This window comes from Sorex fumeus, unplaced genomic scaffold (genome assembly GCF_029834395.1).
Source record: "Sorex fumeus unplaced genomic scaffold, SorFum_2.1 ptg000044l, whole genome shotgun sequence".
Classification (NCBI taxonomy): Eukaryota; Metazoa; Chordata; class Mammalia; order Eulipotyphla; family Soricidae; genus Sorex; species Sorex fumeus.
In genome coordinates this window covers 13330643-13357891 of record NW_026606101.1, presented here as the reverse complement: position 1 = coordinate 13357891, position 27249 = coordinate 13330643, and the positions used below count along the sequence as shown (strand labels likewise).

Below are 27249 nucleotides of genomic sequence, written 5' to 3'. Positions count from 1 at the left end.
ATTGTTCATCGATTTGCTCGAGCAGGCACCAGTAACGTCTAAAAAATAAATAAAAAATAAAGATGGAAGTTTGAAAAAAAAGCTTTGTCATTTACGTTCATTACTGGGGAGGGGCTTGGTGGCACACCCGCTCCTGGCTCAGGGACTCCGGCTGTGCTCAGGAGTGACCCCTGACAATGACCAAGGGACCGTACATGGTACCAGGGATTGGAACCCGGTTCATGGCAAGGCAATGCCTTAACCCAGCACTAGCTCTTCAGACGTTCGTTTCTTTTTTGGGTTAATTAACTGTGGGTGAGGTCTGGGTCCTGCCCAGCGAGCTGGAGACCACTCCTGGCTTTGTGTTCAGGGGTCACTCCTGGCGGTGATGGGGGATCCCGTGTGGTGTAAGGGAGCTAAGTGCCAGGGTTAGCTGTGGGAGAGGCCCTCGTTGCACTTTAAAGAAGCACATCAGAGCCTCTGTTTCCACAAGGTGATCAAAGGCTACGCAGGCTGGGCCTCAGCAGCCCACTTGGCAACATTCCTGGGCTGCCCTTTCTCCCCCAGTACCCCTGTCTGGGCCACAGGCAGCCCGAGGGTGGGAGGGGAAGCAGACACAGCTCCTGGGCACAGTGCCCCTGTCCTGGGGGGAAGCCCTGGGACTGCTGCTCTTTCCCTAAGTGACCAGAGCTCACTGCTGCCCATCAGCTGTACTGTATCCTGGGTCTCATCCCTCCCTCCCTCCCTCCTTCCTTCGATCCTCTTTCTTTCTTTCTTTCTTTCTTTCTTTCTTTCTTTCTTTCTTTCTTTCGTTTTTGGCCACACCCGGCGATGCTCAGGGCTTACTCTTGGCTCTGCACACAGGAATTACTCCTGGCAGTGCTTTGGGGGACCATCTGGGATGCCGGGGATTGAACCCAGGTCGGCCGTGTACAAGGCAAACGAACACCCTACCCACTGTGCTATGGCTCCGGCATGGGTCTGCCAGTTTCTCTGGGTCCTTCTGAGCAAGTGAGCGCTGGAGAGTTTGGGTAAGAAAAATAAGGGCCTCCAGCAGGATGAGAACAGAGAGAAACAGAATCCTGTGTCCGTCCCTCCGTGTCCCACGACTCAACCCAAAAGACAAAAAAGCAGATTCAGGAGCCCAGACACAGCAATGGCACTGCAGTGCCTCGACCCACAGCAGGTGAACGGTGACACCAAACGTGGCTGCTTCCTGGCGAGCCTTTGACTCTGCTGTCAGGGAAAATGAGGCCCAATGCCGTGGCACAAATGGACCCTATAAACATAGGGCTGGGTGTCACAGGACAAATAGTACACGGTTCTTTTTTCTTTTTTCTCTTTTTGGGTCACACCCGGCGATGCTCAGGGGTTACTCCTGGCTCATGCACTCAGGAATTACTCCTGGTGGTGCTCAGGGGACCATATGGGATGCCGGGGCTTGAACCCTGGTTGCCCGAGTGCAAGGCAAATGCCCTCCCCGCTCCACTATAGCTCCAGCCCCAGTAGTGCACAGTTCTACTGGAAGGAAAAGGCTAGTTTGTCAAATCGAGTTTGTTTCTTTGGGGTGGGGGTGGAGGATGGGAGATAACTAACTGGCAGTGCTCAGGGACGACTCCTGGCTCTGTGCTCAGGGATCACTCCTGGCGGGGTGCCACGGACCAGACGTGGTGCCAGGGGTGGAGCCAGGCCAGTGGCAACCCCTACCCGCTGTGCCGGCTCCAGCCCGGAGCTAGTCAAGTTTGCGGAGGCAGAGTAAATGGTATTTTACCAGGGGCTGGCGAGATGCTGCGTCGTGATTACTGGGTTTCCGTTTGGGGTGAGCGAAAATGTTGGAAGTCGTGATAAAGGTTGTACAACACAGTGAATGTGCTTAATGCCGCGGAATTGGCCAATTTTCTCTTACACAGTTTCCAGGAGAAGAGAGAAAAGGGAGTGTGGGGAGGCTTTCCCGGAGGATTGGCTTCCTTCTCCAGGGAGGGAGCTCAGAGTGTGTGTGTGTGGGGGGGGGAGGGAGGACAGAGGGGGTTGTGTTGTACTCACTTCCTGTCCTGATCCTTCATCCTCTGGGTATTCCCCCCCACCCCGTCCCCACCCACAGCTCCCCCAGACTCTCAGCTCCAAGAAAGGACCATGCCCAGTGGCTCTGAGTCTGTCCCTCCCTCCTCTTTGTCCTCCTTCTCTTCCTCCTCATCTTCCTCCTCCTCCTCTTCCTTCTCCTCCCCCTCCTCTTCCTCTTCCTCTGCCTCTTCCTCCTCCTCTTCTTTCTCCTCCTCCTCCTCCTCCTCTTCCTTCCTCTCTCCTGGCAGTCTTTGCCTTCCTCCAGCTAAATCCTCCCAGAAACCTCTGCTTTCCTCTGCTTGCCCAATTCTCAGCTCCAAAGAAGCCCGAGTCCCCAGCTGCCTGCCAGGTTTCAGCCTCTTCTTCGTGATTTTGCTTTTCGGGTCACACCTAGCAATGCTCAGGGCTTACTCCTGGGAGCCCGGGTGAGCCGCGTGCAAGGCCAGCACCCTGACTGCTGTCCTGTCTCTCCCACCCTGCGGCCCCTTCTTGCTGCTGGGTTTTGGTTCTGCCCAAGGCTGTTACCCTCCCAGGCTGCTTCTTCTCTGCTCTGCTGGACAAAGGCTCCTTCAGTGACTGGCTCTCACTGTAGCCCATCAGCTGCGCAGTGACCGTCTGGGGCTTCCTTCTGGCCCTGGTCTCATGGGTAAGGCCATTCCAGGGGACGACAATGAAATATAAGCTGCAGGACAGACCACGGCCATTTCCTCTCTGCCTCCAAGGGGCAACCCCCCCCCCCACAATGTCCAAGGCACGGAGCTGGCCTGGCACCACTGAACACTTGGAATAACACCATGGAGTCGCTCTACTGTTTATCGCTCTCAAGGAACAGATGGGGTGGAGAGCACAGAGAGGTGAAGCAATATTTCCGAAATCACACAGCTGTAATATTCCTGAGATCACACAGCTGCTGGGTAGTGGGTGAACTGGGGCTGCCACTCTGCTTCAGGGCCCTTGGCTGAGGTGGGGCATCCTGGCACAGAGCTGACAGGCTCTGGAGGGCCAATGCTCTGGAGACCCCAGGAGCCCTGAGCAGGGGGCGGGGCCTCGGAGCCAGCAGAGACTGTAAGCCAGGGGGCATGGGGAGCCCTGGGCCCCCTCCCCCACTCTCCAGGACCCAAGGAAAACTCCGGAGCAGGAGAGAAGAGGGAGGCAGAGGTTAATGGAGACAAGTGAGAGCCTCGTCACAGGGGCTTAAACAAAGGAGCTCGTGCCACTTCATACAGGGCTGGGAGGACCATTAAAACCATTAGTGGGACATTAGCTCCAGGAACTGGAGGCAGGGGAGGGAAGGGGGTGCTGACAGCCTTCCAGCTGCGGACACAGTGGGGCAGTGGGGGGCAGCCTGGGGACAGCCTGGGGCCTCAGCCTCCAGTGTCATAAAACACAAGTGTGAGTGTGGGGCAGGACCCCCGCCGGGTATGGATCCTGTTTCAAGGCTGCAACCTCAGGGAGACGGGCATCCCCAGCCCTCCTAGTCGCCTGCACCTGCAGAACACGGGGTGGGGAGCTCCCAGGCCGGGTGCTCGGGGCCTGAGCGATAGCTCTGTGGGTCAGGCGCTTGCCTGTCTTGCACACGCCCCAGCCGGGTTCCATCCCGGGCATCCCATGTGGTCCCCACGGGGTATGATCAGGAGAAACTTCTGAGTGCAGAGCCAGGAGTAATCCCTGAGCATCTAGGTGTGACCCCCCCCCCCCCAAAAAAAAACAAACAATCAAACCAAACCCAAACCAAGTGGGGTTCCCCACTCCCTCCCCGACCACAGTCCTGAGCTCAGGATATATAAGGTAGCGCCCCAGCCCCTACGCCAAGGCTCGGACCTACTCTGCCACCATCTCTGCCTGGGACAGCTCCTTGCACCGAGCCAAGGGGTGCCCCTTGCAGGTGGCACACCCACTTCCTGTTCTGCCTGGACGGTGAGTCAGGGAGAGGCTGGGTGGGGGCTGGCAGGTGCATGGAACATTCCGGGAGGGACGGGCTCTGTCTGGCTTTCCCTGATTCCTGTCTGTGCGCCCTGTGACCAGCAGCTGGGGCTGCAGCCTCTGCGCAACACAGCCAGGGCAGAGGGAACTGAGCCGGCCCCGGGACAGGCACCCGATGGTGCCCCTCCCCTCCTCTGACTGCTCCAGCCTGGCCAAAGGCCCCACAGTGCTGATTTGGGTTGTCCTTGCCTTTGCTTCTGAGAGCTGGCCAGGAGGGCAGAGTCTCGGCTGTGCTCGCCTGACTGCTCTCTCTCTCTCCCTCTCCTTCTCCCTCTCTCTCTCTCCCTCTCCCTCTCTCTCTCCCTCTCTCTTTCACTCTCTCTCCCACTCTCTCCCCCCTCTCTCTCTTCCACCCCCTCTCACTTTCCCCCCCTCTCTCCCCCTCTCTCTCCCTCTGTCTCTGTCTCTGTCTCCCTCCCTTCCTCCCTGCCCCCCCCTCGTGGGGCCACACCCGACTGTGCTCAGGGCTTACTCCTGCCTCTGTGCTCAGGGGCCACTTGCAGCAATGCAGGAGGATACTCTGTGGCGCTGGGGATCAAGCTGGGGCCAGCCTAGTGCAGGGCCAGCACCTTCCGCACTGTCCTCCCTACAGCCCCTGCTTTGCATCTCGAGGCCACTGTAAATACTGGCTGTATTGAATCAGGCCTCAAGAGGGATTTTTTTTCCCTCTTTGTGTGAACCTGGTGCTTGCATTTTCATATATCCAGAGCGCTCTGCAGAGATGCCTAATCAGACTCAACGGGACAGCACACACGAACACCCTGGGGTCCTGTCCATGCGGGAGCCCCACCACCGGTGACAGGGGTTCTCCTCACCCCAAAGGCCCAGGTGGGCGGGAATGCATGGTCCTTCCCTCCCTCCCACCCCCCCGAAGTGCAGTCCCTCCCACAGTAGGTGTTTCCCTGGCACCTGCAGGAGGGAGGTGGCACGGGGCTAAGTCCTGCCGGCTCTCTGTGCCGAGTGACGCTGGAGGCAGGACACAGCAGCAGGGCGGGCGCTGGGGGTGCTGGGGGTCCCAGGGCCATCTGCCAGGCCCTTCATGTGCCCTAGGGTGGGGGGGCGGGTCCTGCACTGACTTTGCTGTCCAGGAGAGAAGCTGCTAATTTAGTATTGTTATTATTGTTATTTCCTCCGTCCCTCTCGGAGAGCCCGGCAAGCCACCGGGAGCATCTCACCTGCACGGCAAAGCCTGGCAAGCTCCCTGTGACGTATTCGATATGCCAAACACAGTAACAAGTGTCACAATGGAGATGTTACTGGGCCCGCTGGAGCAAACTGATGAACAACGGGAGGACAGTGACAGTGATTATGATGATGATGATGATGATGTTAGGGCTGGAGCAATAGCACAGCAGTAGGGCATTTGCCTTGCATGCAGCCAACATGGCCGACCCGAGTTCGATTCCTCCGCCCCTCTCGGAGAGCCCGGCAAGCTACCGAGAGTATCTCGCCCGCACGGCAGAGCCTGGCAAGCTCCCCGTGACGTATTCGATATGCCAAACACAGTAACAAGAAGTCTCACAATGAATATGTTACTGGGCCCACTTGAGCAAATTGATGAACAACGGGAGGACAGTGACAGTGACAATTATGATGTTAATGCTTTTTGGGTCACACCCGGCAATGCACAGGGGTTACTCCTAGTTCTGCACTCAGGAATTACTCCTGGCGGTGCTCAGGGGACCGTATGGGATGCTGGGACTCGAACCCAGCTTGGCTGCGGGCAAGGCAAACAGCTTCCGCTTTGCTATGGCTCCTGTCCCTTAGTATTGTTATTTTTACTTCCAAATCAAGGCAAAGAAGCAATGCAGGATTGCTTTGGCCTTCCTTGGCCCTTCCTGGAGGCTGCAGGGAAATAGCGTGTGGACAGTATGGTTTCCCTTCCCAGTGAGCCCACCCACAACGGGGCGGGGGGGGGGGGCGAGGTGCCAGCACATAGGACATCTGCACCTCTCAGGGTGGTTGGGGGAAATGTGATGAAGATGCAGCTCTCCCGCCCAGCTCTGCGCCCCCCCCCGGCCCCCGGACACTCAGAGCCCCCTCCCCACACATTCCCACAGACCCCCCTGCCTTCCGCAGCGGAACTTGCTCTCCAAGCCGCTCATCAACCATGAGAGCCCAGGAGCCACGGGTCAGTTCCCTCCAGCCAGCGCACTGTTCCCTTGACACCTCCATCTCAGCTCAGGCTTCCCGTGCAGGGTCTACCTCCCTGGACTGTGCGTCGGTGTTCCTCGAAGCTGCACCCCCACCAACTGGGTGCTCTGGGCACTGCCTTCACCCCTGCGGACAGGCCCCTGTTCGGCTGTTTCAAGCCACCTGCCCTGAGCCGGGGCCAAGGGAATCTCACTATGGTCAGTTTCTCCGTGGACCGAAAGAAGAACTGGGAGGGGATTGTGCAAGGCTAAGGCGCTTGTCTTGCACGCGACCGACCCTGGTTCCATCCCTGACACCGCTTATGGTCCTCCAAGCTCCAGAAGGAGGGATTCCTGAGTGCAGAGTCAGGAGGAAGCCCCGAGCACCACCGAGAGGGGACAAATCCCCCAGTGAAACAAAACAAAGCCAAAGAATGAGAAAGGGCACAGTGACGGAGCATTTGCCAGAAGCATTCACCTCCTCAGCCAGCGGGCCTGGCCCTCCGCGGGCAGAAAGAACCTGGAGCCCCAAGACGGCCCAGGGGTGAGAGACCGTGGCTTGGGCTCCCCTAATAAGACAGGACGTGGGGTGACCTGGATGGAGCCAGACCGTTTGGCAGGAAAGCAGAGGCAGGGGCAGTGCCCACGGCTTCGACCTTTACCCTTCATGGCAAAAGCCGTGATGAGAATGTGAGACGCGGGGGGGCGGGGGGCGGGGAGGAACAGCCAGGCCTCTGATCCCCTTCTGTGGGGGTCCGAGGAGTCTTCACACTGAGCCACCAAATGTGCAAAGAGTGCTGGGGTCTGTGGGGAGGGCAATGCTTCAGCTTGATGGTGACAATGACAAACAAAAGTCACACCCCTACTGACGTTCCCGCCCTCCTGGCCGAGGTTTCTGAGGTGAGGGATGAAGTTCCTCAGGAACAGACACAGGGCCGGGAGACCCCCACCCCATCGCTACAGCAAAGCCGGAGCTGGAGAGCCCCATCTCTCCGTCCACCCCAGGGCGGTGCGGGTCTGTCCACGCCGCCCAGCTCAGCTCCTCAAACGTGGCTCCAGACGCTCCCATCACACCTGCGATGACCTCTCCTGGAGCGGAGGTCCCCGACACGCTTGCTCAGGGCAGGACATGGGTGGCCAGGGGACAGTGAGCACCACCTGGCATCTTAAGAGGGCACCCGAGACCCGCCTCACCCAACACGGGGGGGGGGGGGTGTCGGCAAAACTCTGGCAACAGTGAAAGGTTTCCTAGCGAAAGCGGAATCACCCGGGCACGTCTGAGGCACATTCACCTTCCAGCAGGGCCCACCCATGCCACTGCCTCGCTTGGGCAGAAAGAAACGATGAACACAGAAAGCGGAAGGGGCGCTGGCCTGGAAGACCACGTGCAAGCCGGGGAGAGAGAGACCCACTTCCACATACACAGGTTCCCCAAGGAGGGCTGGAGCCATAGTCCAGTGGGGAGGGCATCTGCATGCAACCGACCCAGGTTCGATCCCCGGCATCCCATATGGTCCCCCTAAACCCTGCCAGGAGTAATTCCTGAGTGCAGAGCCAGGAGGAACCCCGAGCAACAGGCCAAAAATAAATAAATAAATAAATAAATAAATAAGACAAAGATCCTGCAAGGACTTTGGGGGGGGGGGGGCGCGTGTTGAGATGGGGTGACCGAAGCGACCACATGGACCTGGAGGGCAGGGGAGGCTAGCCAGCTCGGCTCAGCTCCCCCTCGGAGCCCCCTGGGAAGGGCGGGGACCTCAGCTCTGCAAAGGGCTGGACAGAGGGCAGTGGGGGAAGCAGGAAGAGCTGGGGTTTCTTTTCAAAGCCTGTTTCCATGGCTCCTGCAGGCCCTTGGCAACCCCCAGCTGGGGCTCTTGGTTAGCCAGGGGGCCCAGAGCCTTATCTCGCCTGGGCAACCCTCAGAGGCCCCAGGAGCCACACAGAGGCCACAAGCTGGGGTCCTGGCCCACTCTCTCTCTCACCTGGGGGGGTGAGGGGAGAAGGAAGCGAGTGACAAAGGGCAAAGGGGGGGTCGCTGCACGGTCCCTCTGCCGCCTGCACCCCGCAGACCCTCCACCAGGACACATTCCTTCCCGCCTGCTGCCCAGCGAGCCAGATAAGGGCCTCTTTGATTTCCAGGGTGTTTAGGGGGGGGGGCAGGCTTGGAATAGATCATCAGTTATATCCAGGCAAGTCCAGGCTGCAGCAGCGCCTCCAGGCAGGGCGAGGGGTCTGGGCTGGGGGCCCCTTACCTGCTCCTGGGAGTTCATCACACGCAGTTTCATCTGCTTCAGGTAGGTGGAGGTCAGGGGCATGTTGTAGTCGATGATCCCCGAGACCAGAGGCGAGGCAGGCTCGTTTTCTGGCAGAGAGAGCAAAAGGATGTCTGCTTCAGTGGGGTGCTGTGGGGATTCCCCCATCCCTACACCCAGAAGGATCCACAGGCAGGACTCAGCTGGCCTCGCCTCGGGCAGCCTGGCCAGGAGGCCATACCCCAGGGGACGGAGAGTCCCATCTCTGCCGGGTGGGGGGGGGGGAATGAGGTGGAGGAGAGAGCCAGGGGCCCCAGAACCTTATCTGGCCTGGGTGAGTCCCCTCTCCTCAGAGTTCTCAGTGAGGGAACAGTGGCGAGTTTCTGGCTCAGGGGCCACACCTGTAGTGCCTAGCACAGAGCTGGGGAGGAAGACCCCCCTCCTTGGTGCTCACGGTCGGGGACACACGGGGTTAGAGGTGAAACCCCGGGCTCCCGCTCAGACCGCCCAGCCAGCCCCCCCAGCCAGTGCCAGCGTTCTAAGATTTTTTTTTCCATTTTAAAACTCAGGAAATTGGGGCTTCTTTAGGGGGGGAGGAGAAAGAGGATCCTGGAATAATGGTACAGGGGTGAAGGTGCTTGCCTTGCCAGAGCCTCCCAGGTTCGATCCCTGGCACCCCAGAGGGTCCCCCAGTACTTCCGGGAGTGATCCCTGGGCACAGACAGAGTTAGGAGTAAGCCCTGAGCACCATCCGCTGTGACCCCAAAAAATTGACAAAAGTTTGGGGGTGGATCTGAAGATCTGAGGGTCTGGGGTCTGTGTCTGGGGTCTGGGGTCTGTGTCTGGGGCCTTGGGTTTGGGGTCTGAGATCTGGGTCTGGGGTCCGTGTCTGGGTTCTGTGTCTGAGGTCTGTGTCTGGGGTCTGGGGTCTGTGTCTGTAGTCTATGTCTGAGGTCTGGGTCTGGGTCTGGGGTCTGTGGTCTGTATCTGGGGTCTGGGGTCTGTGTTTGAGGTCTGTATTTGGGTCTCGGGGATGTCTTGTCTTATAGGAGTCTCCTTCCTCAGCCTCTCTCTGCTGTGATCCTCCCCACTTCCTGCCGTGCTCCCCTTTAGCTGGGGTTATGTCCAGGTTCCCATCCTGGAAGGAGGCAGCCCCCTCCCAGGAGGGCACCCCTGCCAAGCCAACCTGCCCAGCACCCTCGGGTGCCACATGGCTCCGGGGTTTGGGGGAAGCCTCCAGTTGTCCCCCCCCCCCCAGCTCCGGCTCCTCCTTAGTCATCCTGAGAGGTGCATTGTTCCTCCCATTTATTGCTTTGTTGTCCTGAAGATCAAAGTAACTCATGTTCTTTTTGTAGCATATTTGCAATGTAGAAAGATGTAAAAAAAAAAAAGGATAATTGCACCATGCAGCTTGGCATATGCTTTTGTTTATTTTTCCCTGTGATTTCTCTTCACATGCTGGCTATCATAATGCATACAAAGAACTAGAATCTGCGATTCCCCCCTGCAACATTGTACAAGAGGTACCGTCAAAAACAATCTTGTTTGGGGGTCTGGAGACGTGGCTCAAGGGGTAGAGCATATGCCCTGTCTGCGAGGGCCTGGTGTGATTCCCCGCATGGAAGAGCCCCAGAAAACAGCTGGTGTGCCCCTGCACAACCCCAACACGGCACCTTAATTTAAACCCTGCTTTGCCCTGCCAATCGGGTGTTCATAACCAGGTGCTATTTTACCATCGTTTACTTAAATCATTTCCTTATTGGCTATCAAGGTGGCTTCTGACTGGGGGGGATGTTATAAACAACGCTGCAGGGAACATCTTGGTCCATGGGTACCCATCCAGGTTTCTGATCCTTTCCGTTACCGCCAACAGATTCCAAGAAATGGATCTCATGGGTTAAAGGGTGGGAATGTTTAGTAACTCCCCGAATCTCTAACCAATGGCGTTCTGCAGAGGCAGCTGCGGCGGGGAGAGATGCCCCCTGATTTCTCCCATTCACAGGCTGGATCTGAGTAGCGGGCGCAGAAGAGGGAGCCACTCCCCGACCAGCAGATGTCTGCCCACTCTCACAGTGCCCAGGACTGAGGGGGGAAGGGACCGGAGGAAGAGGATGGAGGCGGAACCTGCAGCTCGGGTTGGAGAGGCTACGGAGTTTGGGAAAGCATGACGCAGGTTGTAGGAAGGCAGACGCCAAGGGACAAAGAGGGGATGACTCCAGGGAGACGGCCCAGCTAGAGGAGGCAGGTACCTGCAGCCAGAAAGCGGAACAGAGGTTCCTGGGGTTGGGGCAGCCCTAGGAATCTGCTGCGTCCTGGGGCATATAAATCTGTCTGGGGCGCAACAGCGGTGACAGTTGATCGGCATGAATGGCATTCGTGCCGCTGAACTGATCTCTCGATTATTAAAATGGGGCGGGCTCAGACAAGACAGACAAGGGTGGGGTGAAGGCACTGGCCTTGCTCGTGGCTGACCCTGGTTTGATCCCCAGTCACTGCTGAGGATGACCCCTACGCACTGCTGGTGTGGCCGAGCCTCCCTCCCCGATGGTGGGGCTCACACCTGTGTGCCTTGCACATGGCCGACCAGGGTTCCATCCCCGGAATCTCATATGGTCTCCCGAGTCCCACCAGGCGTGATTCCTGAGTGCCAAGCCAGGAGGTAGCCCTTGTATGTATGAGGTTCTGTGTAGGATTCTGGGATTCCCCCTCCCCCAATTCATTAAAATGAAAGTTTCTTGGGGTGATGTTATGTGATGCCACAGAACTGGGGTCAGATGCATGCATGAGCCTCCCCCCATTCCCTAGGTTTTAATTAATTAATTCAGGTTTTGGGGGGACTTTTTGGGGTCACACTCAGGAATGCTCAGGGGTCACTCTTGGCTCTGCACTCAGGAATTACTCCTGGCAGTGCTTGGGGGGACCATATGGGACGCCGGAGATTGAACCCGGGTTGGCCGCATGCAAGGCAAATGCCCTACCCGCTGTGCTATTGCTCCAGCCCCTCGGTCTGTCTTTAGAGAAGTCTTTCCTCATTTGCAGAGGGAAAGGGGCTCCCTGACACCAATATGCACCAGCCCCTTTTGCCCTGGTGCTAAGGTTGCAGGTGGGAAAGCTAAAATACACTGTTCGCCTGCCTGTGCCCTTCTCTCAGAAACCCCTCCTAAGCCCTGGGATATGTGGGGGGCCTGACTCGCCCTAAATCTATGGGACTGGCTGAGAGGGTCTCTCAGAAGAGCCCCGGTTGAGTCGGAGCCATAGTACAGCGGGGAGGGAGGGCGCTTGCCTTGCACGTGGGTGACCAGAGTTCCGTCCCTCACGCCCCATAAGGTCCTCTGGGTCCCACCAGGAGTCATTCCTGAGTGCAGAGCCAGGAGGAAGCCCTGAGCACCACTGGATGTGGCCCCGAAACAAAGAAACAAACAAACAAACAAATAAAAACCCCAAGCAAAAAGAGAGCCACAGTCCTGTGTTCAGACTATGAGTCCAGACCAAGCTCAGCCTTGGCTGTTTCGTTTCCTCAAACTCTGGGGTTGTCTGGCGCAAAGCTGGCGCAGGAGAGGGACTTCCCCTACCCACAGAGGCCCCCACACACGGTGCAGGGGACTTCCTGGGCGTGGCGGTGGCTCTGCCTGGGGGACCTCAGGGGACAGGGCTGCTGAGAAGATCTGCTCCAGACCACCTGTCCCTGCTGGGACTCAAACAAGGAAGGGGAGCAGAGGCCGGGACCACAGGTGAGGTGTTGGCATGAGGCTGACCTGGGTTTCATCCCCAACACTTCATACAGTTCCCTGAGCCGCACCAGGAGTGGTTCCTGAGCACAAAAGCCCAGAGTGAGCCCTGAGCAGCTCTGGGTATAGCCTAACCATTCCCCGCCACCCCCTCAAAAAAAAAAAAAAGAGAAGAAAATAATTGTGGCTGGGAACGGGCCCACAAGAGGGGCCCCTAGCATTGCCACAGATTCTAAGCCACTGCAGCTTTCTGTCCAGGGTGAGCCCAGACAGCTCGGAGGGGGCAGAGCGCACTCCTCTGGGCGCAGCGGGGCATCCTGAGTGCCCGCACACACAAGTGGACACCGGCGTGGTGCAGCCACACATGCATTAGAGGTCAGTGTGCCCTGCAACGCTGGATTCAGCAGTTCTGGAACTGAGCTCTGTCCTTGGTGGGGCGGGGACCTGGATGCGAAGGAATGAGCTGGGAAGGGGGGGAGTGTGTTCGTGTAGGGGTGGGGGGGGCCCAGGCACGGCCCTCAGCAAGGAGACAGGTGGGGGTGGGGGGTGTCATCCTAGGGAGCTCCCCCCCCAGATCTGGAGATGACAAAGTGGCACAGCAGGAAGGAGGGAAGGAGCAGGGGCTAGTGGGCACCGGGGAGGGGTGGACACAGGGACCGGGAAGACGTGCTCTCCTGGGCCCTGGGGAGGTGGGCTCGGCATGATAGGGGTCAGCACAGAGTGGCCACACTCTGGCCACTAATGACCTGTTGCCATCAGTGAGTTCAGAGCGACCAAGTAACCCAGTAGGGGGAGTGGTCTGAACAGAAAGCCTCCCCCAAACCATTCAACACTGGGGCTGGAGCAACAGCACAGCGGGGAAGGCATCTGCCTTGAACGGGGCCAACCCCGGGTTCGATTCTCAGCATCCCATAGGGTCCCTTGAGTACCGCCAGGAGTAATTCCTGAGTGCAGAGCCAGGAGTAAACTCTGCAATCGCTGGGATCGCTGGGTGTGAACCTCCTCCCCACCCCACCCCCGCCCCCGGCAAAAAAAAAAAATTTTTTTTTGCTGTGCTCAGCTCCCTGTGGGTGCCCGGAGACCATGTGGTGCCAGGGATGGGACCTGAGCCTCCTACATGTAAACCGTATGCTCAGCCCAGTGAGTCACTTCTTCGGCCCTTGACCCTTCTTTGCCAAGGAAAACTGAAACCAGCCGGAGCTCCAGGAGTCAGAGAGGGAGGTTGGGGAAGCATTGGCGCAGCAGAAGGCTCTGCCCAAAGCCGAGTTGCGCCCGGGGCGAGGTGGTGAGGTGGCAGCCAGGTGAGGTGGCAGGCCCATAGTACAAACCTCAGCCCAGGTCTGACTCCGGGGCCGGCCGGGGGTGAGACCCTGGAGGTGGCCATTCTCGGGTGCTTATGTAGACAGAGTAGATGACAGTGGAACGATTCTTGGGTTCAGGGATGCTTTGGGGGGGTCTGTAGGCAAGGTCAGAGCGGAAGGCCACCTGTAGGAGGGGGCCCTGGGTCGGGGGAGTCCAGCCGTCCCGTCAAGGGGTCCAGCTTTGGAAGCAGATCCCAGGCCTGGGGCGATGGGGAAGCTCCTTCCCCGGGGAGGTGAATCTGGGGAGACTTTGGGAACACAGACATGTGTGCGGGGGGGATGCAGGGGGGGAGAGCTGCCCAGTCCAGGGGTGTGGGTCCTGGAAATCAGCACTAGGAGCCAGTCCGGGAGAGCGCCGAGAACAAGCCCCCCAGTACCCCCCTTCCCCAGTGTCCCACCCCCACTTCACAGAGGAGGCAACAGGACTGTCTGCAGCCCCCCCAGCGGGGACGGGGCCTGGGGGAGGGGCCACATGGGGGAGAGGTGGGGAATGGGTACCAGCAGAGGGGTCACAGCTGTCATCCTGAGCAGTGTCTGTCACTGCCGAGGGGACTCTTGGGAAGGTGACCAAGCCACCCCCTAACTCCTCGTTGAACAGCTGCATGGAGAAAACAACCCCCCCCCCACCACCACCACCGAGGCCCCATTCCCCAACTTCGGGGGCTCCTTTGTTTGTACTCCTGGTTCAGGGGGAGGACACGGGAGGGCCCACGGGGCTGCAGGGGACAGACCTTGGGGGCCGGCAGATAGCTCTGCCTTTGCCCTTTCTGCCTAGCATGAGGCCAGGGAGTGGACCCTTCTTTTTCCCCATGGCACCTCAGAAGTTTCTGCCCTGAGCCCAGTGCCCGGCCCACCCGCCCCCCTCTGGGCAGGCTGCGGGAGGGAGGGGCCGCAGGCAGTGTGCAGCTGAGCGTGGCCCTGTGATAGCATCTCACCCTGCAGCTGGCCAGGAGGCGCAGGGCCTCTCCCAAAACTAAACCTTTCCTTCCCTTTCATTTTTCTATCTTTAAAAAAAAATTGGGGGGCCTGGAGCAATAGCACAGCAGGTAAGGCATTTGCATTGCACGTGGCTGACCCAGGTTCGATTCCCAGCATCCCATATGGTCCCCTGAGCACTGCCAGGAGTAATTCCTGAGTGCAGAGCCAGGAGTAACCCCTGTGCATCGCCGGGTGTGACCCAAAAGGCAAAAAAAAAATTGGTTTGGGGGCCAGTTGTGCACGGGGGTTTACTCCTAGCTCTGTGCTCACTTCCGGCAGGGCTCGGGGACCATGCATGGGGTAGGGGGGGGTGATGGTGGAAATCCGGTCAGTGTTGTGCAAGGCCAGTGCCTTAACCCCTGCACTCCCCCTCGGCCCAGACCCCTTCCTCTGACTTCCCTTTACATTTTGTTAGTTCGTTTCTGGGTTACACCTGGTGGTGCTCAGGAATCTCTCCCGGTGGACTCAGGGACCTTTCATAAGGGGTGCCGGGGACCAAGCCTGGGTGGAGAGCCTGCGACCCCTCCAGCCATACTTCCTTTGCTCTTGACAGGTGTGGCCCTGGGGTACTGGCCCAGAGGTATGTGGGAGACATAACAGACAGCCGTGCTCTTGCCTCTGGGGCAACCATATGAGCCCCCCTCCCTGCAGTTCCCGGGGGCTCCCATGGTGCCTAGGAGACAATGGCCTCACCTCTGGGGGGTCCTGACCAAGCCAATGAACCAGTCACCCCTCAGCTGTAAAGCAAGTGGCATTTAGGTTTGGGGGAGCTGCCTTGGAGCAGGGGGTGCTCAGCGAGCCTGCTGCAGCCCCCCCCCCCAGCTTGCCGGGGCACCCCGCAGGGAGCAGGGTGGCACCCCCAGGTCTCCTGCCTCTTCCAGTCCAGGGAGCCTCCACCCCCCTGGCCTGGGCCGGCTTGGAGCTGCCCCCAGAGGTTCCTACCAACGCCTAGCCTAACCGCGGAGCTGGTTTATATTCCAGGCAGCTCCCGCTGTGCTCTCTCCCTGCCTCCGCCTCCCTCCCCTGCTCCTCTTCCCGCCCCTTCCTGGGGAGGGTGGGGGCACAGTGGGGGCAGGACACAGAAGAAATGGGCCACTGCCCTGCCTGGCACCCGCCCACCAGGGCTGAGGGGGAGGAGGAGGGGGAGACCTGGGCGCCTCCGGGCCAGGAGGGGGAGGTGAGAACCGTCCTTCATGCCAGCAGGGGTGGGGGGTGGAGGGCGAGCAAGGCAGCAGAATAGCAGGCAGACACCCTGGAGAAGCCCACCACCCTGGCCCCTCTTGGCCTTGCCTCCGTTCCTCCAGGCAGGCAGGCGACTCTGAAGCTGACTCCCCCCACCCCCGTTGCTATGGAAACAAGGAAGACAGAACAGGAGGGGACCGGCTGATGGGTGGGGAAGGGACCAGGCACGGCCACTGGGACATGTGCCTCTGGGACCCAGAGCTGCCCTGGCCCCTCTGTCATCCCAAACCTGATGACAGGGGGGTGGGGTGGAGATGACTCAGCTGGGGCCAGGGCAGGGGGGGTGCAAGCAGGGGACCCACTGGGGCAGCCGGGGGCAGGGCACGGGGTGGAGGGTGTGAGCAGGGCAGGGACTCAGCCTTGGCCTGGGCATGGGCCAGCGCGGGGATCCCAGCTCTGAACCAAGTGCCCAAGAGGGGGCAGCTGGGTTCTTTCTTGTCCCAGGGGCGGCTTTAGAATCTAGCCGAGGTGGGGCTGGAGCGATAGCACAGCGGGTAGGGCGTTTGCCTTGCACGCGACGGACCTGGGTTTGATTCCCAGCATCCCATATGGTCCCCTGAGCACCGTCAGGAGTAATTCCTGAGTGCCGAGCCAGGAGGAACCCCTGTGCATTGCCAGGTGTGATCCAAAAAGCAAAATAAATAAATAAATAGAATCTAGCTGAGGTTCTCCCAAGAAGCAGCCCAGCCTCTGGATTCAGCAGGTCGGCGGGTGCCCACTCACCCAGGGGGCTGAGAGGAGGCGGGCTGGGGGCTGCGGTGCTGACTCCTTGGGGACCACCTGCTTGGGCTTCCTGGCTGCTCTTCCCTCCCTCCCTCTGGTGGGGGTGATTCTGGCACCGCCCAACAGGCCAGGTACAGAGGCCGGAGCCATAGCACAGCGGGGAGGGCGCTTGCCTTGGATGCAGCTGACGCGGGTTCAATCCCAGGCATCCCACACGGGCCCCCGAGCACCGCCAGAAATAACCCCTGAGCATTGCCAAAAACAAAAAGGGCAGGGGGAAAGAGAGAGCAAGAGAGCGAGAGAGAGAGAGAGCGAGAGAGAAGCTGGCACAGAGCAGGGAGTTGAGGAAAACCTAGACTCCACCTTTGCAGGATGGGCGGGCCCAGGGGAAGCCTCGAAGCAAGCCCACCTGGCCAACTGGCCATGTAGGCACCATTTCCCAGGGCACTGTGGTCACCCTACCAGCGAACCTAGTGGCCCTGTGTCAGAGCCTCCTGCCAACAGAGACCTCTGGGGAGATGCAGGCTGGGGGGGGTGGGGGTGGGATGGCTTCCCCCCACTGCGGCAGAGCTGGACAGTGTGGACCGAGGCCGGGAGGTCAGCCTGGGTTTGTCACAAGTGCTCTAGGTGTTTTATTTTTACTCATCTGTCTTGGGGGGGCTTGCGGCTATACTGGGCGGTGCTAGGGGAACACACAGAGCCAGGGATGGAACCCAGCCCCCGTTCCCCAAGAAAGAAAGAGCTCAGACCATTCAGGGAGCCCTCCAGCCCTGGCCCTGCTCCAGGATTTTAAATTCCAAGCAATTCCTTTAGATCTGCTGGGTAGATCTATAGGGGATAAATGATACGTAGGGGGGGACCTAGGGGGGTCACAAGAGGGAGGACTCAGAGGACAAGGGGTGCTCCTTTTTTTTTGCTTTTTGGGTCACTCCCGGCGATGCATAGGGGTCACTCCTGGCTTTGCATTCAGGAACTACTCCTGGCGGTGCTCGGGGGGACCATATGGGATGCTGGGAATCAAATCCAGGTCGACCATGTGCTAGGCAAACGCCCTACCTGCTGTGCTATCGCTCCAGCCCGATAAGGGGTGCTCCTGAGGGGTCAGAGACCAGAGTGGGAAGCAGGCAAGAGCCAAAGGATGGGCCTGGGGTCATTCCCTCGCGGAAGCTGGGGGTGGGGTGGGGGAGAGGGCCAGCCTGACTCTGAAGGGCTGGGTAATGTCTTTCATTTGTTTGGGACAGTTTGGGGCAACTCCTGGCACTGTGCTCAGGGATCAGCCTTTTCTGTTTGTTTTATTTTAGTGCTGCACCCGGCGACACTCAGGGCTTCCTTCTGGTTCTGAGCTCAGAGGTCACTCCTGGTGGGCTCAGGGGACACTACGGGGTACCAGGGATCAATCCCAGGTTGGCCATGGGCAAGGCAAGCACCCTGCCCCCTGTACTGTCGCTCTGGCCTCATCGGGGATCCTTCTTCCCTGGGACCAGGGGCCCAGAGGCTGGTCCTGGGGCAAGCACCCTGTCCGCTGTTCTATCCCTTCGGTCCCAGGTGGAGGGAATAGTCAGTCAGTTTTAGTCTTTTTTTTTTTTAAGTCACACGCTGCAGTGCTCACAGGCTACTTCCAACTCAGTGCACAGGGCTAGGGCCCTAACCCCAGGCTCCTACATGCAAGCGGGCACTGGGCAGGCAGCGCTGGTTTCTGAGCAAGAGCTTCAAAACACAACCCCTCTAGCACACCACTCCCACCGCCCAGGAGAGACTCTGAGCCACCCAGGGGTGGGGGGCAAGGGGGAGACTGTCTGTCGAGGGGGCGGCCCTCTCCCGCACAGCCCCTACCTTTGGGCTCCAGGCCATTGGAGTTAAAGTGCATCCTCTTCTGACACTCCGTGCAGCTCATCAGGAACCGGGTCACGGCCTCTCGCGGGAGGAAGGCATAGGTCTCTGCGATCTGCGGGCGGGAGGAGGGACGCTCGTCACGTCGCTCTGCCAGGAGGCCACCCGGACACCAAGGGCAGAACGGAGGAGTGACCCGTCATAGCGGGAAGGATGGTGGTGGTGGGGGGGGGGCCCAGGAGCCAGGAGTGGGGGTCCAGCCTCGGAAACCAGTCAGCTCTGTTCTTGAGGTGGGAAAGCACCAGCTTCCAGAGTTTTGCATGCAAGGGCACTGTCACTGTCACTGTCCTCCCGCTGTTCATCGATTTGCTCGAGCAGGCCCAGTAATGTCTCCATTGTGACAATTGTTACTGTTTTGGGCATATCGAATACGCCACGGGTAGCTTGCCAGGCTCTGCCGTGCGGGCGAGATACTCTCGGTAGCTTGCCGGGCTCTCCGAGAGGGGCGGAAGAATCGAACTCAGGTTGGCCATGTTGGCTGCATGCAAGGCAAACACCCTCCCCACTGTGCTATCACTCCAGCCCACATGCAAGGGCAATTAAAAAAAAAAAAAAAGACAGAGGATAGCACAGCAGGGAGGGCGTTTGCCTTGCACGTGCCTGACCCGGGTTCAATTCCCAGCATCCCAGAGGGTCCACCGAGCACCTCCAGGAGTAATTCCTGAGTGCATGAGCCAGGAGAAACCCCTGACCATCGCCGGGTGTGACCCAAAAAGAGAGAGAGAAAAAAAAATCAGAGCGAGTCAAACCTTTTTCATCTTCTGGTTTCTAACCTGTTTGAGAGCAAGATGGCCCTGAATCCTGAAAAATATGTTCCTCGGCAGCTCTGGGACAGGATCGACCATGTGCCCTCTTGGAGATGGATAAATCAAAACCCTGCAGATAAATCGCACGCGCAGGGGTCTGGGAGAGAACACTGGGTTCTCCCGGGCCATTTCCAGGGGGGGCTTCTCTCTGGCAGAGGTCCCGGGGATTGGGTGGGGGAGGGGATTGGGGTGGGAAAAGAGGCTCCCGGGGACCTTCATACTCCACGGGAGGTCCCCTGGGGTCGTGAGTTCTTCAGTGGCAGTGCCCCCCTAAAGCCCCTGGCCTGGCCGCAGGGCCCCACAGCTGGGGAGGAGAAAGGCGTTGGCAGGGAAGGTCAGAGAGAGGAGGGGGTAAAGGGAGGCTGAAGGAGAGGGCCGAGGCCGCGTGGGGACACTCCTGCCGGCCGGCGTCTGGCTTTGGGGACCGCCCTGATGGGGCTGGGCCCTCGCCCGGGTGTCCTGGGCTGGGGCTGCCCAGTGGCTAGTTTCCTCCCTTCCCGGCTCGGAGTCCTCCCGCTTCTGTCCACTAAGGGGCAGCATTACCCCAGCCTTCCGCCCGCCGCTCGCAGCCCGCGGGGAAAGTTGGCAGCGGGCGCCGGGCAACCGACAGGGGGCGGCGGGCTGTGTCCGGGGACCGGCCGGTCCCTCGGCACTGGCCGGGAGGGGGGCGCGGGCGGGCGCGCGAGGACCCGGGCTGTGCTCCCTGCCCCAGGCCTGAGGCTGTCCAGGGCCCCTGCGGCCGGCGGACGCCCGTGCAGAGGTCAGCCGGGCGCCGTGAGGATCCGAGGGTCCGTTCTCCGAGGAGCCGGGGCCAACCAGCCTGGGCCTCACCTGGGAAAGGGGTGAGCGACCTGCCAGAAAAGGGGCGGGGACGTCTTCATCCCAGTCCCAGCTGCCCATCAGTCTCGAGGGTCCTGGGAGGGGAAGGGTCGGGAGTGGGAGGGGTTAAGGGGGATGGTGGGGTTTGGGGATGGGAGGCATGGGCGAGGGGGAGAAAGTGGGGGTGGGAGGGGTTAGGGTTAGGGTTAGGGGGTGGGAGGGGTTAGAGAAGATGGGAGGGGTGGGAGGTGGGAGGAGTGGGGATAGATGGGAAGATAGCGGGGAGGGAGGATGGGGGGGTTTGGATGGGAGGGGCTGGAGGAGGGGTGGGGAGGGGGAGGGGTTAGGGGTTGGGAGGGGCTGGAGGAGGGGAAGGGTTAGAGAAAATGAGAGGCATGGGAGGTGGGAGGGGTTAGAGGGGCTGGGAAGGGTGGGGGGTAGGAGGGGGGATGGGAAGGGAGGGGGATAGGAGGGGGGATGGATGGGTTAGGGGAAGGGGGGTTGGGATGGGAGGATGGGGGATGACGGGTAGGGGGATGATGAGCTGGGGATGGGTGAGGTGGGATAGGGAAGGGTTGGGGGGATGAGAAGGGTGGGGATGGGAGGGGTGGGGATGAGAGGGGTTGGGGGATTGAGGGGGCTAGGGGGATGAGAGGGGTGGGGGATGGGAGGGGTTAGGGGTGATGAAAAGGGTGGGGGGTGGAAGGTGTGGGAATGGGAGGGGCTGGAGGGATGAGAGGGGTTGGGGGTTGAGGAAGATGGGGGGTCAGAGGGGTTGGGGGATGAGAGGGGTTAGGGGAATGGGAGGGGTTGGGGGGGTGAGAGGGGTGGGAGATGGGAAGGGTTGGGGGTGGGAGGGGTTAGGGGATGGGAGGGGATGGGGGATGGGAGGGGCTAAGGGGTGAGAGGAGTTGGGGGGATGGGAAAGGTTGGGGGGGTGAGAGGGTTAGGGGGATGGGGAATGGGAGAGGCCGGGGTGGGTGGGATGGAAGGTCAGTGGGAGAACGGGGAGATGGGAGCACTAGAGGCAACAGGAGTGAAGGGGCCAGGACACCCACACGGACTGCAGCTGGCCGACTGACCAGGCCAATAGATGCCTCCTAGGCTCCGCAGGGGCCACGGCCACCTTATTCCCCCAGGAGCTGGAGCAGTCTCCTGGCCCGGGGGTGTGTTGGGTCACCAGCTGAGCTGTGCTGGAGGGGCCGGGGTGGGCCTCAGGTTGGCTGCTCTGCAGGGTGCAGGGCAGATGGTGCCAGGAGTGTCCTGGCCTTGCAGGGGCCCGGGGTAAGCAGAGGCTGGGCCACATGAGGGGCCACTGCAGCCCACAGGAAGGGGAGCAGCTTGTGGTCTGGCTAAGGCTCCCCGCTGAGCCAGTCCGGCCCCACAGACCCACATGGATGGCAGAGGGTCAGCCCGGCCTGGGCAGCAGCCTCCTGCAGGCAGTTCCGGGTCTCCCAGGAAAAGCAGGAGCCGGTGCAGGACACGCTGGGCCAGGCTGTGGGCCAGGGGGCTGGGAGAGGTTGGGGGGGGGGGTCTCAGAGCCTCCGGTGCAGTTCTGGGAACACACCCCGGTCAGGATGGCACTGGGGGCTGAGGCGGGGGTTGGAGGGGCTGCCTGGTCCGCGGCCGGGGAGGGGTGCCCCCGTGGGAGAGCCGCGCCATTTCGCCGGCCGCCAGGGCAGAGGCTATTTGCAGAGTCGCTGACTTGCAAGGCCCCTTCTCGCTCCTGCGCTTGCTCGAGGCCCGACAGAGACAGATGAAGCCAATTGGGGGGATTTGGGCCACTTTACAAGCTCCCCCTTCTGCCCTGGGGGCGGATTAGCTCCCAGAGGCCCCGAGCAGCTGCTGACCACATCTGGCCAGACCGCTGCATGCCGTGGTCTGGGCCGCTGGATCCGGACTCCGGAACCCCATCGCGCCCTCCAGGGCCCTGGCAGGGAGGGGTAGCCTCAGAGGCGGGTGCCAAGAGACACCCGCAGGGCCCCCAAAGCCAGGGCCGGTCCCCTAGGGGAGAGGTGTGGAGGGGGGCTTTGTATACCAGCAGGACCACCCTGGGGACCCCGGGGCCTCTGACTCACCAGCATCAGAGGGACACGGGGACGAGTCTCTCTGTCAACATGACCCCATTTCAGAAAGCTCACGCCCTGCCCTGCGCCACGTGCTGGGTGGCCAGAGGGGCCAGACAAAGCCTCGTCCCACGGGGTTAGGTGTCCCCCCGTTCCTCCCCGTGCGTCCATTTCCCATCGGACCCTCACAAGCCTGTAAGAACACCAAGTGTCTGGTGCCTGGAATGGGCTGGCAGTGCCCGGGTATTGGAGAAGTACAGAGCTGGGGACAAGAGTCCCTCAGCCAAAGGTGGCAACCCTGGGGCACCAGGCTGGCCCCCCTGCCCCCACCCGTGGCCATGGAGGCCAGGTGCCCTTGGGGGTTCTTCTGTCCACAGAGGCAGCAGGGCCCAGGCCTGGCTGGAGGAAAATGGGAGCAGATGAAGAGGGGCACAAAAGCATCCAGGCACCACCCCGTTACTCCTCCCGAACGAACGAACGGGGAAGGGTGGCAGATGGGAAGAGGAGGGAAGGGAGGAGGCGAGGGGAGGCGGGCGGGTGGCAGCCCCCTTGGCCTCACACCCGCCGCAGGAGGGCCCTGGCCTGCTCCGCTCGGGCTTGGCCCTGCTGCTGAAATTCCAGCTCTGTGCACAGCCCAGCTGGCGTGCTGCCACTCATGTGCCAGCTCCAGGCCGGGCCGCGGGAAGTGGGGCACGCGGCGGGCATATGGACAGGCAGCCAGGAAGTGCGGAGCAACGCGCCTGGCCCAGAGCTGCGACGGGCGGGTGGGTCGGCGGCAGCGGGCGAGGTGGGAGCGGCCCTCCCTGCCCTCTCCTGGGCACAGACACTGCAGAGCGCCCTGCGCCCTGGTCTTCAGGAGCACCCGAGGACGGCCCCTGGGAAGGCCCGGCCAGGGGAGGCACACCTGGGCTCTGTGCTGACCACGGGAGACTGGCGAAAGGCAGAAGGTGGCCCCCAGTGGGCTGCCTGGCTCTGAGCACTGCTGCTTCTGCCCCTCGGAGCCTCGGTCTCCTCATCTGTGAGATGGGCACCCGGCCTGCAGCCATGCCACCTTCTTGAAAGCCAACAATGGCGCAGGGCTGAGTCCAGAGCCTGGCACAGGTCCATTCAGGGCCGGGAAAATGCATGGGGTCTCTGTGCCAAGGGGGCCAGACTCCCCGCTGGGGGGGGTCTCTCCCTTTGTCTGTGACCTCGGAAGTCCCCTCCCACGGGCCATTTTCCCAGGGTCACTGCCCAGTGACAAGCGAGGGGGAGGGGCAGATGGCACTGTCCTCCCCTCCCTCTCCTGCTCCCCCCCTCGTACCCCCCCACTGGCACATCCTGAAGGCTTGTTCAGGGCAAAGGCCATCGTCCTCCAAGGCCACAGACCAGGGCCATGTGGGGAGATTAGAGGCATCTGGCGGCCACCTCGACTGCAGCGCGGCGGCTGAGACCAAGAACGTGGGTGGGGGCGGGGGAGGGCGGGAGGCCCTCACAGGGACACCGAGATGAGTCCCACGCAGATGGTGCTCAGGGGACCCCAGCTAGGTTGCCCGGCTCCCTCTCCCTCGGCCTGAGTGCGGGGGACCCCTGCCTGGGTCACAGGACTGTCCAGCGGGGCAGGGCTAGAGAGGGTCAGTCTTGCCTGGACAGGTGTGCAGTATGTAACCAGCTCCCAGCTGTGTGTGGGGGAGGCTGCAGGGGGGCCGGGGGGTGTGGGACCCAGAAAGCAGGCGCCGGGCTCTGCCCCACACCCCCTCCGTCAGCGTGGGTGCCTTCTCCCGCCCCAAGGAGCCTATCATTTGCTTCCCTCCTGCCTACCCAGCTTCCTGCCGCCTTCTCCGTGATGGCCCCCCTGGCGCTCCGCGCGGTGGCTGAGACTGGGGGTCTGGGGGTGCCTCTGCTAGGTGCCCGGGCACCCAGGCTCGTCTTGGGGACGGTCCTGTTTCTCACATCTTGGTTCTGCTCTCGGTCTCCCCGCCCTGATGGACCAGTGACCCCTCCCTGGGCACCTCTCCCTGTGCGTGGGTGGGAGTGAGGCTCAGGAGCCGGGGGTGGGGGGCACATCAGACTCCCCCCTGGGGAAGGCCTGGTCTAGACCTCCCGGGGGACGCAGGAAGCCGCGTGCACTCACGGGGACGAAGCATCCTGGGCAGGCCTGGCCCGGGGCAGATGCCACGGCAGCGACTGTTCTACTATCACCATCATCCATCATCCCCCCACTCCCAATCAGAGCCCGAGCAGGCTGCCAGGGCACAGGGGAGGGGTCGGAGGGCGGGGGGGCCAAGGCGGGGAGGGTTCGAGTTCCTCCTGCCCTCCCCAGCCCCGTCCTCTTCCCCTCAACCTGCTTCTCCTTTGTGCTCGGACCCCAGAGCCCGCCCCATTGCCCCGGAGCCGCCACGGCTGGCTGCGGTGCCCTTGCCCTGCGCCCCCCACTACCGTACCCCCCCCCCCCGCCCCGGGTCCCCACAGGCCGTTTCATCACGCCTCAGCTCCCTGCCCCGCCCTCTGCTCCCAACATGTGCGGAGCCCGTGGCCTCCTGCCAAGGCCCGGGGCTGCCAGCGAGGCAGAGACAGAAATCTCACCGCTCGGTAGGTTTTCTTCTGCCCCGCGTGCTTGGGGGCTTTGCCGGGCTCCGCTGAGCTCTCCACATGCATCGAGTAGATGATGTCAAAGAAATCTTCCACCACAGCGACCCGCTTCAGAGAGACGCCCTCGGGCTCCGACAGGCCATCTGCCCCCTGCGACAGACAGGGTGGACGGGGGCGCGTTAGCGGCAGGGACAAGGCAGGGGCTGCTCCCTGACCCCTCCCCCAGGGCCTCCTGTATCCCCCCACCCCCCGTCCCCCCATCCCCCGCCCCCTGTCCCCGGCTGAGGTCTGGAGGGTGGAAGGGCTGGGGTAGGTGGCTGAGAGCCCCCCCCCCCCCGCAGAGAGGAACCTGGGGGGAAGTGGGGGGGTGAGGTCACCCGACGCCGGACAGTTACTGCTGGAAAATTTGGCGGACATAAGGGGCAGGGCACGACACCACAAACACACACGTGAAAAAAAAAAATGAGAGAAAAAGAGAGAGAGAGAAAACCCGCCACCAAAGGGCCCCCATGTTCACAATTTCAGACAGATTGTGCCAGACTCGGGCGGCAGCTCTCAAATCACACGCTGTGCCAAGACCATCCCCGGAGTCCCCGGGGAGGGGGGTGCTAAATAGATGCGGCCCATCAGGAGCCGCCAATTAGCTCTAACCTTTCACTGTGGTCCGGGCTGGGGTCCCCAGAGAGCGGCTCCCATCACCTGGGCGACTGCTGCCTCGCCCGCCCGGCCTTTCAGAAGAGCCTTTTCCCGCCCGCCCTCTCCGCCCCAGGAAGCCACCGAGCACCCCGGCCAGGCCCCGGGGCTCCCCCAGCTCTTTGTATGTGGAGCTGCCATGGTGGAGAATAACAGACACGAGGACACGTGGAGGTGCCCAGGGTCCTCCTCCCCCAGCCTCTTCTCAGGCGGGCATGAGTGCTGTCAGCTGGCCTGGACGAGGGGTGCCAGGAGGGAGGTGGGTTCTTCAGTGGCAGAGAGCTCGGCGCCAGCCCCCGCGGGGCATCAGGCAGGGGAGGGGGGAGGGAGTGCAGGAGCAGGAGCGAGCGAGCAAGCTGGAGGCTGCCGAGGGGCAGGAGCCCGGAGTGGCGGCTCCAGCCCCCAAGGCGGGGTGCACACAGCAGCCGTCCTGCAAGGATGCAGCCACCGCAGAGACAGAGAGCAGCGTGCCCGCACCAGCACCGCAGGTGGGCAGCTTGTCTTATACGCAGCGACCTACCCAGGTTTGATCCAGCATCCCCGAGGGTCCCCTGAGCATCACTGAGAGCGATTCCTGAGTGCAGAGCCAGGAGTAATCCCTGAGCATCGCCCAGTGTGGCCCCAAAATAAACAAAATAAAACCAAAGTGTGTGTGTGTGTGTGTGTGTGTGTGTCTGTGTGCGCACGCGTGTTGGGGAGAATAGGGAGCTGATTTGGGAGGAAGTCAGGTTTTCTCCCCAAAGACCAATCTCTAAGAGAACTCCCCTGCCCCAAAAGGCCTCCACTGGAGAACCACAAGCCTTCTGATGGGGGGTGGGGCGCCAACTGTCTGACCCCAGCTGGGCCCCAGAACCTGGAGCCAGGCCGGCTGCCAAGCACAGCCAGAAATGGTGACCCACCCCGAGAGCTGGTGGCCTGGACTGTGGGGGCCAGGCTGGGCCCGGAGACGCAGAGCTCCCCAGGCTGAAGGGCTCCCTTGATCTCACAGCCCTGATCTGGGCTCAGACTTTGGGGCAGCAGCCGGGCAGCAGGGGCCCCTGAGGAAGAAGAGCTGTCCCGGAGGTCGTCTCCCTCACAGGGTGGAGGTAAGAATCGGGGGACAGGCCCCCACCTGTGCTGGGTGGGCGGGAAGGGCAGTGCTGCCTTAAGGCTTGGTGCATTAGGGCCATATACCAGGATCTGTTTTCACCAGCTACATCCTGGTGTGCTGGGATTGGGGGGCGGGTGTAACAGAGAAACAGTGGAGAGGAAGGGCTGCTGGGCATCTGAGGCTAGGAGACCCCAGAGCAGGCAGGAAGTGTGACCTCCAGGGAGGTCTCCTGGCCCCCTCTCTCTCAGGGCCACCGGCTTCCTTCCTGGCCGGGACCCACTCCAGTGACGGCACCCCAGATAGCGTGCGCCCACAGAACCAGGGGGCCCTTCAGCCTGCCCAGCTTCACTTTCGGGCGGAGCCCCCAAATTCAATGACTTCTTGTCTCTAAACTCAGGCGTCTCAGGGCCAGAGCGACAGACAGTACAGCGGGGAGGGTGTTTGCCTTGCACAAGGCCAACCTGAGTTCCATCCCCAGCATCCTGTATGGTTCCCTCAGCCCTGTCAGGAGGGATTCCCCAAGCACAGAGATAGGAGTACCACAGGGGCGGGTGGGTGGGTGCGTGGGTGGGGTAAAAACCCAAAATAAAATAAAACAAAAAGAAAACCCAGGAGTCTGCTACCTGGTCTTGGGGTTGCTCTGAAGTCCCCACCCCAGCCCCGGGTGCCCAGAAAGACTCATTGATGACTAGCTCATTCATTACTTCACATTACCCCACATTAGGGGGATCTTGAAATATTGCCATGATAGAATCAGATAGGAAAAATATTGTGACAGGTCAGTTAAAATAGACTTCTAACCGGAGGCTCATGTGGGAAAACATCAAAACATAAATAAACCCTTAAGAATGAAAGTACGACCAGGTTTCTAATTC

General features: G+C 61.0%; 1 protein-coding gene across 2 annotated transcripts in view; it reads right to left on the bottom strand.

The window, feature by feature from the left end:
• NOL4L (nucleolar protein 4 like) overlaps positions 1-27249 on the bottom strand; it is a 127253-nt gene that overhangs the window by 48887 nt on the left and 51117 nt on the right. For both annotated transcript variants that reach the window (XM_056121385.1, XM_056121386.1), the window contains exons 2-4: positions 24586-24741; positions 18273-18384; positions 8408-8517 (exon numbers count right to left, since the gene is read on the bottom strand). In XM_056121385.1, coding sequence (XP_055977360.1) covers positions 8408-8517; positions 18273-18384; positions 24586-24741 — 378 coding nt within the window. The remainder of the gene's footprint in view (positions 1-8407; positions 8518-18272; positions 18385-24585; positions 24742-27249) is intronic.